Source organism: Magnolia sinica, chromosome 4 (assembly GCF_029962835.1).
Source record: "Magnolia sinica isolate HGM2019 chromosome 4, MsV1, whole genome shotgun sequence".
Classification (NCBI taxonomy): Eukaryota; Viridiplantae; Streptophyta; class Magnoliopsida; order Magnoliales; family Magnoliaceae; genus Magnolia; species Magnolia sinica.
In genome coordinates, this window is record NC_080576.1 from 14,652,049 (window position 1) to 14,668,011 (window position 15,963).

Consider the following 15,963-nt stretch of genomic DNA (forward strand, 5'->3'; position numbering starts at 1 on the left):
ATAGAGATTAAAATTGATGGCGAGCCTCTGCTCATCGTGTGACCAAATAAACATGGAGTTGGAGAATCCACCAGCTGATGATATGGACTTCCAAACCCATGCATGGAAGGTTCAACGACAAGATAATGGTGTTGTTGACATTTTGTCTATATAATAGCAACTGAAAATTACAAGGAGTGGGAAGAACATCCTCCCTCTATTCTAAATAATCCTTCAATTGGCACTGTTCGGTTCAGTAGCTTTTAAGCATCCTCCTCGATTGAACATCTTATAAAAAAGAGGTCTCAAGTCCAACTAGATGGACCACAATCTATGGTCCACCCAACAAATAACTTTCGTTTGATCATGTATATATGCAACGTCCAACTCTTCCAATAGGTTAGGTGGACCATGAGGATCATTTTTTTTTTCAAAAACCAGCCCTAATCATTCATCAGGTGGATCATATCATAGAAAGCAATTTCTAACTCTTGATAAATAATAAAATATAAACGTGGTCCATGCAATGAGTGGATGTAGCTGAATTTTATGCAAGTTGATCCTCATGGTGGGCACAACCTATTAGAAGGGTTGGATGTCACATGCACATGGTAGAATAAAAGTTATTTACGAGGTGGATTATAAATTGTAGTTCAAAGACCTACTCATAAAGAAAAAAAATAAAATAAAATAATAAGATAAGGAATTAATGGTATATTTACATTGCATTGCAAATTGACACATATGGCACATATAAGACAGTTGAAGATTAATAATGGCACATGTGGCATACGTAAGGTGCTTAAACTTGGAAGGTTGCACGTGATACATTTCGAACTCTGACACATGTGCATGGAATATTGTGTTCCTAGGTGCATCGAACTTGAGATGGGTTTTCCTCACTTTCATTTAACATTTTGGTAAACAGATATCTTTATTAACCACAATGGCACATGTGTCTAAGACCTGAGACATTCATCAGGCAAGATCGAAAAAAAAAAAAAAACATGACTGTGAGAGGAAGGAGCTGTTGGAGAGAGATGGGTGGGTGCCTGGTGAAGAGGTGTGCCAAAAGGGGTTTTTAAAACAGTAAGGATTTTCATCCAGGAGGATCCACTTTTCTTGCTAGCAAAGAAAGCAAAAACAGCTTGAACTGAAAAAACAGAATCCGAGCTGCTTTGGGCACATCCAAATGTAAGAATAAGCTACTTCCATGGAACAAAATTCCATAGACTTGTTTCCACACATCCAGCTAATCCTTTGGGAAAGCTATGTAGATTCAGATATTTTGGGGTTTTTATTTTCTCCCACTTGTTTTCATTAATTTACAGAGAAGAGAAATATACAAATAAGGTATGTCTACAAACAAATAAGGTATACAAGTAAATATGAAAGGAAGCATACCGTCGTCTACAAGACTGTGTACACTAAGGGCGTGTTTGGCCAGGTAGATTGGATGGAATTGGAAGGGATTGGAAGATAGATCCCGGGATTGGCCAGGCATGCCAAACAGACAGGGGATCCTGATCCCGGGATATAGCAATCCCATGGATCTTAAGACAATCCACTGACATCACCATCATTACCTTTAAATCCCATCCAATCCACCCTAATCCCTTCAAAATTACCTGGGATGTGTTTGGTTTGAGGGATCGAAAGGGATTGGAAGGTTTAATCCCGGGATTGGCCGGGCGTGCCAAACAGACCAGATATAGCAATCCCATAGATCTTCCACCAATCCACTGACGCAGCTATCATTACCTTGAAATCCGTGCAATCCACTCTAATACCATCCAATCCCATCCAATCTGCCCGGCCAAACAGGCCCTAACAAGCTCTCCATATGATGGATGATGTCTGGTTGTACCGTCGATCAAATGCAACTTACAAATCTCACATGCTGGGCTCCTTACAATGTAAATTTTTTTTTTTTCCCAGAGTGGATGTTACGATCAAAATTTATTAACATAATATAATAAAAGTTCATATTAACTAGGAGGGTGTGAAACTTTAAGTCTAAAATCAATATAAACAAATCCATAATTACATGCATAACTCTTAAATGATAGAACCCATCTTTTGTAGAAAGCCTAGCCGTAGCACTAAAAACGTATTTTTCTCGGTTGTCAGATGCAAAGTTAGAAAGAGAATCCAATAAGAAATTACTTTCTTGAGAATACGAACAATAAATTTCCGCAAATTCATGAATACGCTCCTTCCAGAGGCTTCGAACCACGGGAATTGATGGGGTATGAGTTACACACTACAGAGAATCATCCATGATCTCCATGAGAACAGCATATGTATCATATTCAATCAAATCGCTGTGAAGTTAACGTAATATAGAACATAGGATATCCCAACTCAGCTTGCGTATGGAGTGAGTCATGTCAATCCAGGACCAAGAAAGATGCCATCTTGACCAATTCACCGATTCCCCATTACACGATGATGGCCCACATAGTCCATAAATGCATGGGAAAAAATACCAAGGTTTAACAGATATTGAGTTAGAAATGCCATACTAAAAAAGACTTTCGATGTATTGTTCATGACTAGTTCATTGTGTATCAGCAAGGATCGAATCAAACCAATTTACCATCTACATCAAAGTTTCCTTTTGATTCAACCATTCACAGAATGAACAACCCGACCCCAGAAATTCAGAACCTTGTTTTTGTAGAATCATTTGCATACAGCTGGCCCTTTCAAGACAGACACCTCCATATGCACATACATCTTTATTAGAACTGTCCCTGCCACGATGAGAATTCAAATGTTAAGACTTTCTTCATCATAGAAAGAAACAACAAGATTGATGTTAGCTCAAATCCCCTACTAAAAAAAGGTGGTACCAACAGCCTTAGAAAAAATGCCATGAAAACACTTACCTGACTAACCATTAGCATGAGAAGAACGCATGCATTGGATGGGTCGCCGACTTTGTAAAATGCTTTATTAGAAGAGTTGACTGATTTGGGTATGGTATGGTACTGGCTTGTCTGCTAGGTACAAAAAACGAAGATTGTGAAATTGGAACATCTTGGCCGCCGATTGTGTTTCTTCTAGATTGGCTCTTTGTTTTGAGATGGTGAGTAGAGAAATTCTTCCGGAGAGAAGGAAACATCAGAAGGTGAACTTACAAGGCAGTCCTTATCGAGTGTTTCAACTGAGTTAGCCTTCACCGGATTGAGCATAGTCAAGCTTCTACTGTCTAGAGATGAGGCAGATAGATTTGTGCTTGAATTGGAACACCCTGTTAGACCCTGATTATTTGTTTCCTTGAATATGGTTGTACTTATAAAATCTGTAACTGCTTTCGAACTTGCTTGTAGGGGATGAAAATGTATGCTGTGATGATTTAGAGCCTCCAAACTTCCTTTTTGGCCCTGCCAGTTTCATAGGAAATCCACCTGGGATGGAACACAAGTAATATAAAAGGGGATATTGAAATTCTCTTGGTGGTGACAAATAATGACTTGTAGTTGAGACGTGCGCAGTCATGTAACCCTTTGGAAAATCATTGGATATGGAACATTGGCTAACTCATCCATTTGCAGGCCAACAATCCAAAAGTTAAGATTGTTCTATGGATGAAATTTTCAGTATGTGACCAGTCCATGATGGGGATAGGCAGCACCAGATGAATGGTCTTGATCTCCTAAAGGATGGCCCCATCTGTACAGTTGCAGGGCCCAACTAAAAACACCATTGGTTTGGTCGAGCATCATATACATAGCTATAAGATTTGTAGGGATCATTCAGTGTACGGACTACTGGCTAACCTGACCATTTCCATCCATTTCTTCTACTCATGTTATTCTCTCCCAGTTTTCCATGCACAGTTCCAAAACTCGGAACTCGATTTGAAGGTCCACCGCGTTTTACTTGAAGCCTCGACAGGGACTTTATCTAACTCAAGACTTAAATTAGATATATTTATAAGGGAAATGGTGCTATGAGGTCAACCTCATGGGAACTTCCCATGAGGTCGAGCTGCATGGGCCCCACCGTGATGTGTGTTGAACATCTACCCCATCAGTCAGATGCACCATTCCATGTTGGGCCACGGGCTTAAAAATCAAGTCAATCCATGACTTGGGTGGGCCACACCACATACAACTGTTGAGAGGGGTTACTCTCCCATTAAAACATTCATAATCGTTTATTGAGCCCGCCGAGATGTTGTTCACAAATCCAGCCCATCCTTTGTGTGTGTCCCGGGTCGGACCAAGTTTCAGTCGCATCCAAAACTCAGGTGGACCCTACCAAGTGCTTTTATATGTTTTAGGCATGCCTTAACATGGTTTTAGATGGTATGGCCCACCTGAGTTCCGTATATGGCTGATTTTTGGGATATCCCATAACCTAAAGGGGACCCATCAAATGCACGGTGTTGATGTTCGACACACAGCACGGTGGGGGCCACGCAGCTCGACCTCATGGGAAGTTCCCATGAGGTCGACCTTATAGTACAATTTCCCTATTTATAATACTAAATACTAATTTCTTTTACATATAAGTAATACAAATGTCTAAATTTGATAGGTATTGTACGATGCACTCGTTGAAAGAACACAGCTTTCCACCCAAGGGATCTTGGGTTCAAATCACCCTCTCCTCTTTTTTATTCAGAAGGAAATTCAGACCAACTTAGTGAATGACTAGGCATGAATTACTGCAAGCCAACTGAGTTGACGGCGAGTCAAGGGTGAGTCAGCACAGTCTTTTACAACCCAAGTTTCAAAGATAACTTGGCTCAGAACTTAGCCAAGTCGAGTTGATTCAGGCGAGTTCCAGGTCAAGTCAGCGGAGTTTTTCAACCATCCTTCCATGTCTTTATATTAGGCAATAGTTTAAAACCTTGGTGCCCGGACTCCCAGTTAAATAAATAAAATCACCATGTTTTTAGGGGACCCAAAAACTCAGGCGAGGCTTTTCTCTTTTGGTAAATTCAGTTTCTAAGAAAATCGATCAAGTTGATAATATTCTTAGCTGATTTATTGTAGAAATTCCTTTCCTTTAAATCTCGATTTTATATTTTAACGAATCAACACTGATGTTTTTCCAAAAAAGATAAGCCAGTTATACTCAGTCAGGGACTGGCCGATTTCAAGTTCTTTAATCTTTACACTAATGGTAGTATCAACACATAAATATGAAAATATTGGGGCAAAATGATTCATCGTATGGATTTTTTTTAAAGCACCATCCAGTGATTTATGTATATGAATAAACTGAAATATAGTGGAGCTTAGAGAAGTACCCTCGGATGTCTGCCAGTGTGGCTTGTTAGAGGTCTGTTTGTTGACAGCGGATTCCCAGCTTCAATGATGTGAGATGAGCTAGATGATGTTTCTTTCTCCCATGTAAAGCTTTCATCGGTTAACGGCTGGAACAGCATTCAAGCATATAGCTAGTTAAAACCTTGAATGGGGCACAGTTGGCTTCCAGTATGTAGCTATGGATTATGTACACTAACAGTGGCATCCCATGACTTGAGATGGACTGGCATCAGAAACCACACCGAATGATATAATTCTGTGCAGCTTGGGTTAAAAGACTTTCAGGTGTGTTCGAGTGTTCTGGTTAAGCACACTCGGGAAGCCCCACCAGCCAAAATTTGGCTGGACACCCAATTTCATCCTTAGACAGACCCAAACTTTTATCTACTGCAGCCTAGTTGAAAGGTGGATTAATTGTCTGAAATTATCATAAAGTGGATAGTATGAAAGAAAAGCCATACTTGTAGATCTATTGGACTCTGAGGTGAATGGATATTCTGTAGAACACCGAGATTGCTGAGAAGAGGGCTCTCCCTAATCATTCAAGCACAGAGAATGAGCTTCTACAAAATACAAGAAGTTTCAAAAAAACTATATATATATATATACACACACACTGCATTTGGAAAACAAGAGATCTGTAGATGGAAAGGCACAAGCAAATACATTTGCCTTTCTACAAAACTTATCTCTAAGAGCGGTCTAAGGGCCTGTTTGATAGACACCTAAGGATGAGTTCATCTCACTTTAGTCAATCGTTATTATGCATTCAAGATCTTTTTTCTTAAGGATTAAAAACAATTTTGATAACCAACAATCACGATCTCTAATACATAATTATGATTAACTAAAAGGAGATGAACTCCTTCTAGGGTGTCTACCAAACAGGCCCCAAGTCCACTCACAAGAGTAGGGCCTCAAATTAAATTCCATTGTTTACACACTAGCACCAATGTACCGGATCCCATTAGAACTCCATGGTTAAGCATACTTGGTGAGAGTAGTACGATGACTGGATCAGTCTGATTTTTGGTCCATGACACACATGAATCTACGACATGCCACACTGGCGTGTAGAAAGAGTAGGATTTGACATCCTATTGTAAATGTGGATGAGATAAATGGTCTAGAGTCAAAATTTCTCGTGCTTACGAATTTATATTTGCGAGATCATCACGTTTTCCCAGCTGTTCTTTCATTTTCTCTGCCTCTTCTATGTCCTGAGTCAATTTATATTTGCATGGTGGACTTGAACTAATTTCATAACTTTGGGAATGTGCACAAAAAGACGGTGATCCCATATTAGCATCATTCAAACATGAAATCTTGTTTCTTGTCATAAGTGAGCTTGCTTCCGATTCCTCTTCTGCAGATGGAAGGGGCTCCTTGATTAGAAAACCACCCAAGCCTGTCTCACCAGAGGCCATTGGATCTTCTTCCCTTTCAAAAAGTAGTTCTTCTGAGGACCGAGATGGGTAGGATGATTCTTGCTCCTGTAGAATATCACAGAGATCTCTTCTGAGCTTTTCAACAGGTGATGGGCTTTGGCGTTTATTGCCCGTCCTCTTTCGTGAAGGAATGTGGGAGTCCCACAAATGCGATTGTGCTGAACCTGCAAAACAAGAGAATATCGCGTCACTAGGGCTGAAATAAAACAAACGTTATAATTTATTATCAGAAGATTGAGAATGTTGTTATACAAATACAGGCTCCAATCAGCTAACTGAAGATCTATATAATCCACGACCCAGGATATGCATTGGATCCTCAAGTCTGGAGTTTGTAGAAGTGGTTCCCATGGTTCAATGATCTAGACTATTGATTTGATGTGCCCTGCAGTGGATCAACTATGCCCCCAAAAAACTCTGCTCGATGGGACAATCGTAATGCTTCGATCAATCGCCAGTGAACGAAAAGTTACAATAAGAGTGCAGAAACTGTTCACATTCTACTGAAAAATGCCAAAGATGGATGACCAGGATTTTCAATTGGGAAAATCCCAACCCTTCAATCAATATACATCAAATGATCTTCAAAGTTGATACAATTCCATCCTGATCCGAAGCTCATACAAAAGGAAAACTATAGGTGCCGCGCAGATGTGATACGATTGCATATTGAATCTAGTAACTATGCATGCTAAATAGCTAAGCACTGAAGGTTGTTTCCAAGGTGAAGCTTACAGAGGAAGGAGTCACCCAGGCCCACAAGCATTAGAGTCCAATATCATTGATAGAATTTAATCGCCAACTGGTGTGAAAAGATTTTTTTTAAATAAAGAAAAAGGCCTAAGAAAAATTCCACGACACTCAACCAGGTTACAGTGATCGAACTGATCACACCACTGAAATTATGGTATGACTTCACCATCTTCGTTGCCTCCATTGTTTATGGTACTCGGTGAGGTTGCAATTAGAAATTGTGGTATTATTAGTGGTAATCACAGATCATGGTATACTTTTCAGTCTTCAATGTTTTCAGACAAAAGGTGCCCCTCTTATGCACGTTAGCATGAAATCAAGACTTTCATGGAATTCAATGGAAGGAAATGAATGTTATGAAAATAAATTTCATAATCGGCAGCCATTGCTTCTATTTCCTAAAAGAACCAATCTTTTTGCGGTGCACAACCTGGTCTAGAATTAAATAGAAAAGAATAGCTCTGAAGAGTTATAATAGGCTCCTTCCAGAGGCAACCGAACTAGTATTGGTAGCATTTACTCCTGGTATGTTTTGATATTTTTATTTCTACCCTCCTGAAATAAAGGAATAAAAAATCTATACAAATAACATAATTACGAAATGTAAAGTATCCAAAAGCAATGGAGAGATGATAAGGAAAGCTTCATGAAGACAATGAAGGGTTTTCTTCATGGAGCATGTTAGAACATGTGCCATGAAGAAAACCCTCAATTGTCTTGCTACATCTCCTCAGCAGTTTTCAATGTGATATGCATCCATTGATAACATCAGCGCTGAAAAGCAACTCCAGTATTACTTTCAATTAAGAACAAAATAATTTTTATTTTTTTTTTAAAAAAAAAAAAGGGAAAAAGAAAAGGTGATAACCTTTAAGGGGTTGTTTGGGATTGGGCAAATTTTTGCCTCAGCTGGTAGTCATGGACAAACGTACATGTCTGTGGTTTGCCAACCCCTTTGTGCACAGGAACTACTGCACTTTTGGACAAATAGTCATGGACATGTGACCGTTATACCATGGATTGGGTGTCTCTGGTGGAGAGGTGGAACTACGTGTCAATAACACTTTATAGATTCGGTACACATGAGGATCATATTTATCCATGCATGTGCATGACATATTTCAACGTGCCATGTGAGCGACAGTCCACATTCAACCATTCAACATGTGCATACATGCCCCCGTCAATTTTCATGCACTAAAAAATGGGGCACATGTGTGTGTCACTGCACGTGTCAAATGTGCATATGCACGTGTAAGTGAGCCACCAACCAATCTTTAATTTCCCCCACATGCCACAATATATCTTATCCATGATCCAGGGTGTTTATCAAACAAGGGACAGAACAACTAGTTGGCAACAGCATGTCCATAATCAGCTAGCACTGACAGCATGCCATGGATTGCTAGTGGCAACACAACTTTGCCCAGATCTAAGCAGGCCCTAAAAATTTCTTCTTGTTAATTCCAGCAGAGAAGTAAAAGTGTCGGGATAAACCTGAGATATCGTTTCCATCCATCCTTCCATGCTGAATGCAGCTCTCAGAGAATGACATTCCTGACCCTGAACTTGATCTGTTACTAATATCATCCTCAAAACATGTTGTGGGCTGGTAATGTCCTGATACCGTCTCTCCAACTTCCATTGCATGTTCAGCATGATTTATTACGTGCAGAATTTTCGGTTTTTTCTTGGACGGCGATTTATACTCTCTAGAGTTCTTGTAGTCATCAGAATCAATAGGTGGAGGCCAACGGGAATGTAACGGAGCATAGTTTGAAAGCGAACCCTTTGTCCTCCATCTTGATCCACATGCATTGCACAACACCGGCTTCCCAGGTGGTCCGTTCCTCCAAAGTGGAGTGTCTGTATCAATCTTCCACCTCTCAGCATTTGAAAGAAAAGCAAAATTGATGAAACAAATACTCCAAAATAAGAGAAATCGCAATGTGTAAGCCCGTCAAGATTGTGAAACAAATGGAAGATGGGTAAGTTGTTGGAGTGGAGAAATGCTACTATGATGCACGTCAAAACATATTTTCCTCATACATGACACGGGTTTGGTTGGTGGTGCCACCTTGTGGTTGGGCTATCCAATCAGTGGGCTACAAAATAGATGGTTAGCTCCAAAATGAGCAAAGGTCAATGGTACAAGGGGGGCCTATAATCATCCACATGGTGACATGCCAGATCAATGGTCCCAATCATCATGCATGCTTGCTACGTGGTCCAGTGGGGATGACACTTCATAGTACTTCTACCAACCATGCATTGTAGCACCATTTCTCTATTAGCATATAACTAGCAGTGCTCAGTTAGACTAGTTAGTGATGTAAGCCTCTTAAAACAGGGGGAAAAAAAAAAAGAACCGTCAAATGGCTTACTGCTTAGTTCAGAACATTAGCATAGACTGGGTAATGGATGCACATAAAATCTCAACCAAAGTGGATTTCTGTAAAAATTTCAGATTTACAACAAATTCATGTTTTGGTAGCTATAAGCTGAAAGACTTACTGATTGTAGTCAATTATCATAAAATGGATATAGAATCTTGTAGGCTTGTGCTCTTGGAAAATTGTCGATTACAGTGATATTTTCATCTGGTCTCTCAAATCATTCACAAGAAACTTCAAAAAATAACAATGTGTTAATGGTTCTTGAAATATGTTTGACACAAGTACACAATTAATTACCTAAATACCTATTTGGTAACCCAAACAAAAATGAAAAGTAACTTTTGATATGAAAATACAAAAAGAACAGAAAAAAACGGATATAATCATAAATAGACGTGGAAATATGGGAAATAAGACAATGTGTGGGTCCAATTCTGATGCAAAATGCCAATTGTGCAATCTGAAATTTGAAGCCTGGTGATTGCTGCCCATACCTCAGTCATCCAAAGCATCAAGAATTGGGAGCAAATGCAAAAGCGGGAAGAGAAACAAAATGTCAAAAAGGGACCCAAGTGATCTAGGAATGATGAGGCAGTAGGTGGAACAGCACCCCAAGTGCAACTCTCACATTCATTGCATTGGAGATGACCACTATGAAATATCACTAGCTATGGTTGTTTACAAGTTTAATATTTGACCCTCCAAATTACTCTATGTGGGTCCAATTGTAATTTTTTTGGTATCAGCCACAACTCTACAATAATTTGGGATCTTATGCCATGATCATAGATATCGTTATCTTCCTTTTATCCTTTAATAACTTTTTATTGTAAACTAATTTTTGTTGTGGTTTTAGTTTTAACTGAATAACTCAGATATCATCTAATGCATTCGCACATACGCAAATAGAAAAAATCCAACCATTTCAATTTACTTTAAGGAGGAGAAAAGGAGAGGTAATATATATCACTAAACAGCAAGACAAATCGCCCATGAATCTCAATGACCAAGAATTGGCAATTGATGTGGCAAGGAACTGCAGAATACCTGCGATCTCACAGAAATATTCATTCTCATGAATGAATTGTTCATCATCATCTAAGCCTTATCCCAATTAATCAGGCTCTGCTTTATGAACGTATTTTTCATTCAATTAATTTTAAGTTGTATATTGATAATTAGTAGAGTTTGGATAGGGTACAATAGGCATTGCTTTGAATTTGGAATCAAATAATGATGGTATTGTATTAATGGGCGACAGTTTGATTAAACAAAAGGGAAGTTCTGCAAAAGCAACAGGAAGAATTGCTCAGATACCTGTGAGTGAGGCTTATTTGGGACAACATATAAATGCTCTAGCTAAGCCTATGATTGGGGAGGTGAAATTTCAGCTTCTGAATCTCGGTAAATTGAATCTCCTGCTTCAGGTATTATTTGAGTCATTTTGTATATGAGACTCTTCAAATAGGGCTTATTGATATCGATTTGATGATCCGTATAGGACATGGTCAATAAGAATTAATTATTTTGGACGGACAATGAGAAACCAGTAGTAGCTACAGATACTGTTCTCAATAATTTATAAATAAATAAATTTTAAAAAAAAACAAAAAAACATAAAAAAAAAACGCAAAATGTATATGTGTGTATATGTGTGCCCCACCAATTTAAGTTGCCGAGAAAATATAATAAATTTTTTGCATTCAGAACCAAGATCTTGTTGCAAAAGCATGAATCCACATTATTTTGGCACAAGCAAGGGGCATGATGCAGAACTAAAACATCACATATGGACTTGGAACCTGTGGGATGCCTCATGTTTTACAATTGATAAATGCAAAATGTCAAGAAAGGGACAGAAACCAGGTGATGATCAACCACTAGTTGAAAACATTCGCAGTCACACATTAGAATAACAAGCACAATTAGAAGTGATGGATAACATGCACATCTATGCAAAAGGAAACAAAAACAATATAATGATAGTAGCATGATAAACAAAATGCATTAGGAAGCTAACTAAAGAATATCCTTTATGAAGTTACGAAAAGTGAATTGATCACCTAAAACCAGCTGCACACTAACTTAGCAGGAAGCCATCTCTCCAACCAATGCATTCTATAGAACTAGGACAATGAACCATGCAAATGGTGGTCCCACCATGAAGATCACCTTGTGTAAGAATCAGGCCACTCCACTCATCAGAGGGAACCATGCAGTCTAGATCAAAAGAGCTGACAGTCTGGCTCAACGTACAGGTGCACCAAATGAGCAGATCGGCCTGATTTTCAAGACAGGTGATGTTTATGATGCAGCTGACCTTCCAAGCAGGTCATATGTCCTACACATGTGACATGCTGCCAGGAAAGACAGGCAGCATGCTAAGTTAGCATGTAGCCAGCTGCAGGTGATCAGTTCTCCTGATAAATAACAATGGCACATGCACATGATCAAGAACCATTGGGAAAGCACCCCTTGTGGAGTTTCAACACGAGGTCACGGTTCGAGCACCCCTTTGTGGTGCCAGTGCGCGAGAGTGTGTGGGGTGGGTGTGCACGTGTGGGTGTGTGAGTGCGTGTGCGTGGGGGAGGGGTCTGTGTGTATGTAAAATAAAAAAATAAAAAAAAGAACCATTGGGAAAGATAAATATTCAAATTGTCTCATCTAATAAACCACCAACCTATGTGTTGTAGGACAATTAACCACTTGCTCTAGAAGCTTGAACTGATAGAGAGTGACGAATCAATCCCTTTATCTCATAGCCCAGACGAGACCTCCCGCTCTGACCCACTTCACACGGGTTCCGCTTCACACGGGCCACCCACCTCGAGCGTGTCTCCGCATCCCACAGGCTACCCTACTCGAGCCCGGTGTGAAAATGCCCCTGCATTAATCACCCCTGGTGAGGAGTCTCAAACACGAGACCTCCCGCTCTGATACTACATTGATGCAGGACAATTAGTCACTTGCTTTAAAAGCTTGAAGTGATAGGGAGTGGCGAATCAATCCATTTATCTCATAGCCCAAGCCCCACATAGCATGGGTTAGGACCTTGGCCGAACCTTCTCGTGGACCCCACTTCACACGGGCCACCCACCCCGAGTGTGTCTCCTCATCCCACAGGCTACCCCACTCAAGCCCGGTGTGAAAATGCCCCTGCATTACTATGGCACTATTGCTCAAGCTGAGATCCTAACCTCATGCACTCGTAGCATCACACAAAGATAAGGGCCTTGTGGACTTCCTTCAGCAGGCCCTTAATGGCCAATTGCTTAGCTTCATCATTGAATGTCTTTTCTAAGGCAATGGTTAATCTCCCATATTGGTTCTACCATGAGAACCAAACAAGATTACTTGTACCAACTATTCGTTTTTTTTCATATTCCAAAATTGAATCAATGTTATTGAAATCTAGACCATCACGAATTCTTTACCCAAGAGCAGTAGCTGTCATGGTCGAGTATCCAGTTCTGTGATCTTGTTATGTTTCACTACTTCTTACTGCTATATAAGATGAGATTTCATTCTAAGCATGTGTGGTAACCAAATGTTCATCACCCTTTATTAGAAATGCCAAATCAATCAGCACCGAAGTTGAGTGGAGATGTGGGCTACATATTTTTGTACAAACCATTGCTTCTATGACTTCCTTATATGCATCATGTGAGTAGATATAGTAGCATGCATGCTCAATTATCAACTTTTTAGATTTTTTCCAACAATGTTTCTTCACAAAAAATATAGTGAACATAAAACTATTAATTTACTCAAAAAAATAAAATAAAATAAATACTGAGCAATAGAAACAGTGGCCCACTATTTGTGCAGACGGCATAAACACGACAACTGTCGATTACAGACAGGAAACAGGATAAGCCCCAGTTTCTAATGCATGCATTGCACAGCAGCTTACCAAAATCAGCTGATCAAGACCCTCAATTAACTCAATTGAGCAATGGAAATTTACAGCATGCTCGCAGCTAATTCATCAAATGCATGAACTTGCAATTCAGTATAGTCCCAACATTTAATTCAAATTCCATTGATGAAGCCTGTTATTAAATTAGCACAGATTCATTATAAGCTATCAATTCATCTTATTCCAAAAAGAATCAAATCACAAAACCAAAGAATCAGACCACAAATCCTCCAAACAAAGGCCAAGAACCAAAAAATTTTGCTTCAACAATAAACAAACATATAAGAAGCAAACTCACTTGTAACCCCACAATGGCAGCAAGGTCCTTGTTTACCCATGTTCGTTTCTCTCTCCAAGCTTATTCCAACTAAATAAACCAGCCCAATCAGCAGTACCAAAAGAACCCAACTGCTGCATGCAAACAAAGAAGAGAAACCCAAACACCAGAACATAAAAAATCAGTCCCAAAAAAAAAAAAAAAAAAACCCAACCAAACCTAAAAAGGAAAAGGAAAAGGATAAACACCAGAGAGGAAAATCCATGAAACGAAACATGGGTTTTCAAGCTCTAAAGCTATAAAAACATTATAAACAACCAAAATTTAAAATTTCAAGAACCCAAAAAAATCAAAGTCTTACAGATTACAAGAACCCAATTGCAAATTTCACTTCCTTTGTTCTTTATTCTGTTCTCTCAAACAAAAGCCAGCGTAACATGCAACACTTAGTTCCTATGTGGGTCTTTTTCATTCCATTGTTTCCATTACATTCTCCAACAAGACTTCAGAGAAAAAGTTCTTACTTTCCATGAGAGAGAGGAAAAAAGATAACAATGAGACCTTCCCATTTGTATGGTAAGATCAAATCTATGGTGAAAAAGTACAAAATAAAAGGAAGCATTTGAAGAGAGAGAGAGAGAGAGAGAGAGAGAGAGAGAAGAGAGGCTTTTATTTGCTTTCGGGGTGGGTCTGTTTTTTAAAATAGGTGATGGTGGAAAGGTTCTTGTTCCACCATTTCTGCCTTTCTTTTCACAGATGACTGCATCATTGCATCCATTCGTCGTTTTCAAACGTTTTTATAACATGCGTGCCTTCATTTTCCACAAACTGCTCGTTTTCATCTCTCAATAGGCCAAAGGCCCACCCAAGATTCTTTTTCAAAGGTCCATACTACCATGTAGTCCTCCCCTCCACGCTGCCTCTGGCCTTTTTTCCACCCCTTTTAAAGGATAGATAGTAGTCTGCTTTGTAGCATGTATGTCAACATAGTTTCAACTCATATACACACAAGTTGTGTGTACGTTGGTAATGGAATGCATTATAATTGCATGCACTAGCCACTCATACACACATGGTTCTGCCTATGTTAGTAATGGGTGCATTTGCTTGCATGGTCCCCTTCTATGGATGACACACACAGCATGCTTCATGCACGCCCTCACCGGCACCTACAGCTTGCTGGGTAGCAGGATTTTTCCATTACGATCATACACGTCCATATGGACATGTGAGATTATGCATGCTTGACATGATTAGCGGGGCGATCGGGGGTTAATCAATGCACCATTGGATGGGAGAGATCAGAATGTATTTAATTACGCACGGCGATTTTTACTATTCAAGAATGATCAGATGTCATTACATATTACCAATAAACATGTCGTGCGAAAATCAGGAAATTTAAGGCTGCAATGTCGGCTCGCCGCTATCCTTAGGTTGTTTTTATCAAACAAAAAAACCTGTGGCATTAATCATTGTATTAACCATTAATGATTGGCGGGCCATCGCATGCGCGCCATTCGGTTAGAACGATCCGTGGCACTAATAAGAAGCCAATAATGGCCTAAGCATACATAGCATAGTGTCATCACCATGCTTCTTACCTTTGATATCAGCGATCAGAGGTTTGTTATTAAGGTTTCACTACACTCCTATACTACACCGAAATAGGGTGTATCATACAACACTAAAATGCCCACGATCAAGTTTCAAATACATTTTTTTTTTATTAGCTTGTTAGTACACAACACTGTCAGTTCACACTTCACTGTTAGCCACCCCAACTAGGTAATAGATGCCAAGACCTCAGTGTTGAAACGAGGTATCTTTCACTCGGTCTACCACTTTAGCTATGATCAGGGTGTTTAGTTTCAAATACATGAAGTGAGGGAGTTCCAACCTTTTT

General features: G+C 39.5%; 1 protein-coding gene across 6 annotated transcripts; it reads right to left on the bottom strand.

Moving 5' to 3' along the window:
* Positions 1-2,484: 2,484 nt before the first annotated feature.
* On the bottom strand, positions 2,485-14,924 carry LOC131242536 (GATA transcription factor 26-like). 6 transcript variants are annotated; one of them, XR_009169656.1, is made up of 8 exons: positions 14,419-14,920; positions 14,079-14,188; positions 8,963-9,331; positions 6,417-6,876; positions 5,726-5,798; positions 5,246-5,371; positions 2,871-3,392; positions 2,485-2,735 (listed from the first exon to the last, which is right to left on the bottom strand). XR_009169656.1 is itself a non-coding variant. In XM_058241241.1 (7 exons), exons 2-7 carry the CDS (start codon positions 14,116-14,118, stop codon positions 2,724-2,726), a joined length of 1,080 nt encoding a protein of 359 aa, XP_058097224.1. In that variant the 5' UTR covers positions 14,119-14,191; positions 14,419-14,924; the 3' UTR covers positions 2,485-2,723. The 6 variants fall into 6 exon arrangements, 1 of the variants encoding a protein (XP_058097224.1); XR_009169658.1 differs by having other exon boundaries at positions 2,880-3,392; positions 14,079-14,191; XR_009169657.1 differs by having other exon boundaries at positions 2,485-2,729; positions 14,079-14,191.
* Between the last annotated feature and the right edge of the window lie 1,039 nt (positions 14,925-15,963).